The sequence below is a fragment of the Callospermophilus lateralis genome, chromosome 2 (assembly GCF_048772815.1).
Source record: "Callospermophilus lateralis isolate mCalLat2 chromosome 2, mCalLat2.hap1, whole genome shotgun sequence".
NCBI classification, from domain to species: Eukaryota; Metazoa; Chordata; class Mammalia; order Rodentia; family Sciuridae; genus Callospermophilus; species Callospermophilus lateralis.
Window position 1 is genome coordinate 194,532,413 of NC_135306.1, and position 2,241 is coordinate 194,534,653.

Consider the following 2,241-nt stretch of genomic DNA (forward strand, 5'->3'; position numbering starts at 1 on the left):
TAGAAGATCCACTTAAATTAAATTAAATCTATTTATATTAAACACCAACCATTTTCTAAACCCATAATCATTGTCTCTAAAGGAGAATTTCTTCCTGAACTATTGAGTTCACCCCAGACCAGGAGAACTCAAATATTCTGGAAGGAGTCTAAAAAATTGGAAGGTTACATGAGGGATGTAGACAATAAAGGGTAGAGTCTTTCCTCTGAACATTTTGTTGTTGTTCTTATTATTGCTACATTTTTTCACTTACGAGGCAAATGTTAAAATGCCAAGCCATAGTAAATTTTGGTGAATCCTCTATTTCTCTGAGTTTGAAGGTAGAGAAATATCCTGAGACTTCACTTCCCCTCTTTCAAATCAAACAGGGCTCATTGTCTCCACAGACTTATTTTATTACTTCTTTTTCTCTTTGCTTTCTATCTTTATTCTAACCTACAAGAGGAATCGAATATCAAGGTAGAAATTACTATCCCTCTGGTGATAATGAAATTAAAAATCCATCCTTGCAAAAATGAGATAACAAACTCTCTATAATGGTAAGTGATCCACCCCTTTTACAGAACCCTCATTTCAGAGTCAGGTTTGTGTAACTGTCCTCTTTCCCTATGGCACACTCCAGCACCTCTTCACTGAAGGAGCTTAGCTCAAACAGGGGCCATAAGTCCATCAATAGAAATATCTGAGGGGAACCTGCAGAAGTCACCCAGTATTGACATATCAGGAACCCCTGAGTGGAGGTAATGACCAGGTCTGGGACCATTTGGACATGTTTTCACTTCTATGATCCAAGTAAGGGAAACTTCATCAGATATACAGTTAACACCATAACCGCAAACAGAGTTCTTCCAAATGTTCCTTATATCTTTTAAATAATGAGAACTAACTGAATTTTTATCTACAAATGTTAACACAGATATTTTAAGATAAACACTTTTTTAAAAAAATGTGTTTCTTTTAGATATACATGACATTTTGACATATTATACATACATGGAGTATAGTCCTTAATTAGATATGTGACTTTATAAACACTTAGATGCAGTTTATCTCTCTGTAATTTGTTTCCTGATTTGACATAAATAAATTGGACATATTATAGAGGAAAAATTACCAGAATACATATAATTTAACTAATTTACAGAAACTTGCCAAGCAGTAGTCAGTACTGATTTTTCCATTTTCAACTACTCTGATCACTCAGTTTATCCTGAGTTAGAAATAAATGCTGATAATCTTTCTGATGTTTATTTTCAGGTAATATAGTTCTTTGGAAATTTGACCTGTTGGACCCATTCTATGGAAAAAATAGACAATGTAACGGTATTCATTTTCCGGGGACTTTTTCAGAACCGAGAAGTTCAAGAAGTCTCTTTTGTGGTGTTCTCATTCTTCTACACAGTCATTCTTCTGGGAAACCTGGTCATCATGCTGACCATTTTCATGGGGAATCTTTTGAAAACACCTATGTATTTCTTCCTTAACTCCTTGTCATTTGTGGACATTTGTTTTTCTTCAGTCACCGCACCCAAAATGATTGTTGACCTGTTAGCAGAGAACAAAACTATCTCTTTTGAGGGGTGCATGCTGCAAGTTTTTGGGGTGCATTTCTTTGGTGGTACTGAGATCTTTATCCTCATAGTAATGGCTTATGATCGTTATGTGGCCATCTGCAAACCCCTGCACTATATGACCATCGTGGACAGGGAGAGATGCAGTAAAATATTGTTAGGGACCTGGGTAAGTGGATTCTTCCATTCTATTATCCAATTGGCTCTAGTAGTCCACCTAACCTTTTGTGGACCCAATGAGATTGATCACTACTTTTGTGATGTCCGTCCTATACTCAAACTTGCCTGCACAGACACCTACATTGTCGGTGCCATTGTGACAGCCAACAGTGGTACCATCACTCTGGGGAGTTTTGTAGTTTTACTCATTTCCTACAGTGTCATTCTGGTGTCTCTGAGAAAGCAGTCAGCAGAAGGAAGGCGCAAAGCTCTGTCCACCTGTGGTGCCCACATAGCGGTGGTCATCATCTTTTTTGGTCCTTGTGTGTTCACATACATGCGCCCCAATGTTACCTTCTCAGAGGATAAGATGGTGGCTGTATTTTACACCATTATCACTCCCATGCTAAATCCTATGATTTATACACTAAGAAATTCAGAAGTAAAAAATGCTATGAAGAAGCTGTGGGGAAGAATGTGTTTTGGACCAGTGGGAAATAGTTGGGAGTAA

General features: G+C 37.4%; 1 protein-coding gene across 1 annotated transcript; it reads left to right on the forward strand.

Moving 5' to 3' along the window:
- Positions 1-1,284: 1,284 nt before the first annotated feature.
- LOC143390409 (olfactory receptor 4S2-like) lies at positions 1,285-2,241 on the forward strand. The gene has a single exon (XM_076842803.1). The coding sequence runs from the start codon at positions 1,300-1,302 to the stop codon at positions 2,239-2,241; it is 942 nt and encodes a 313-aa protein (XP_076698918.1). The 5' UTR covers positions 1,285-1,299.

What these genes read in the sequence shown, in the direction of transcription:
- LOC143390409 (XM_076842803.1), top strand. Translation starts at nt 1,300, where the DNA reads ATGGAAAAAATAGACAATGTAACGGTATTCATTTTCCGGGGACTTTTT.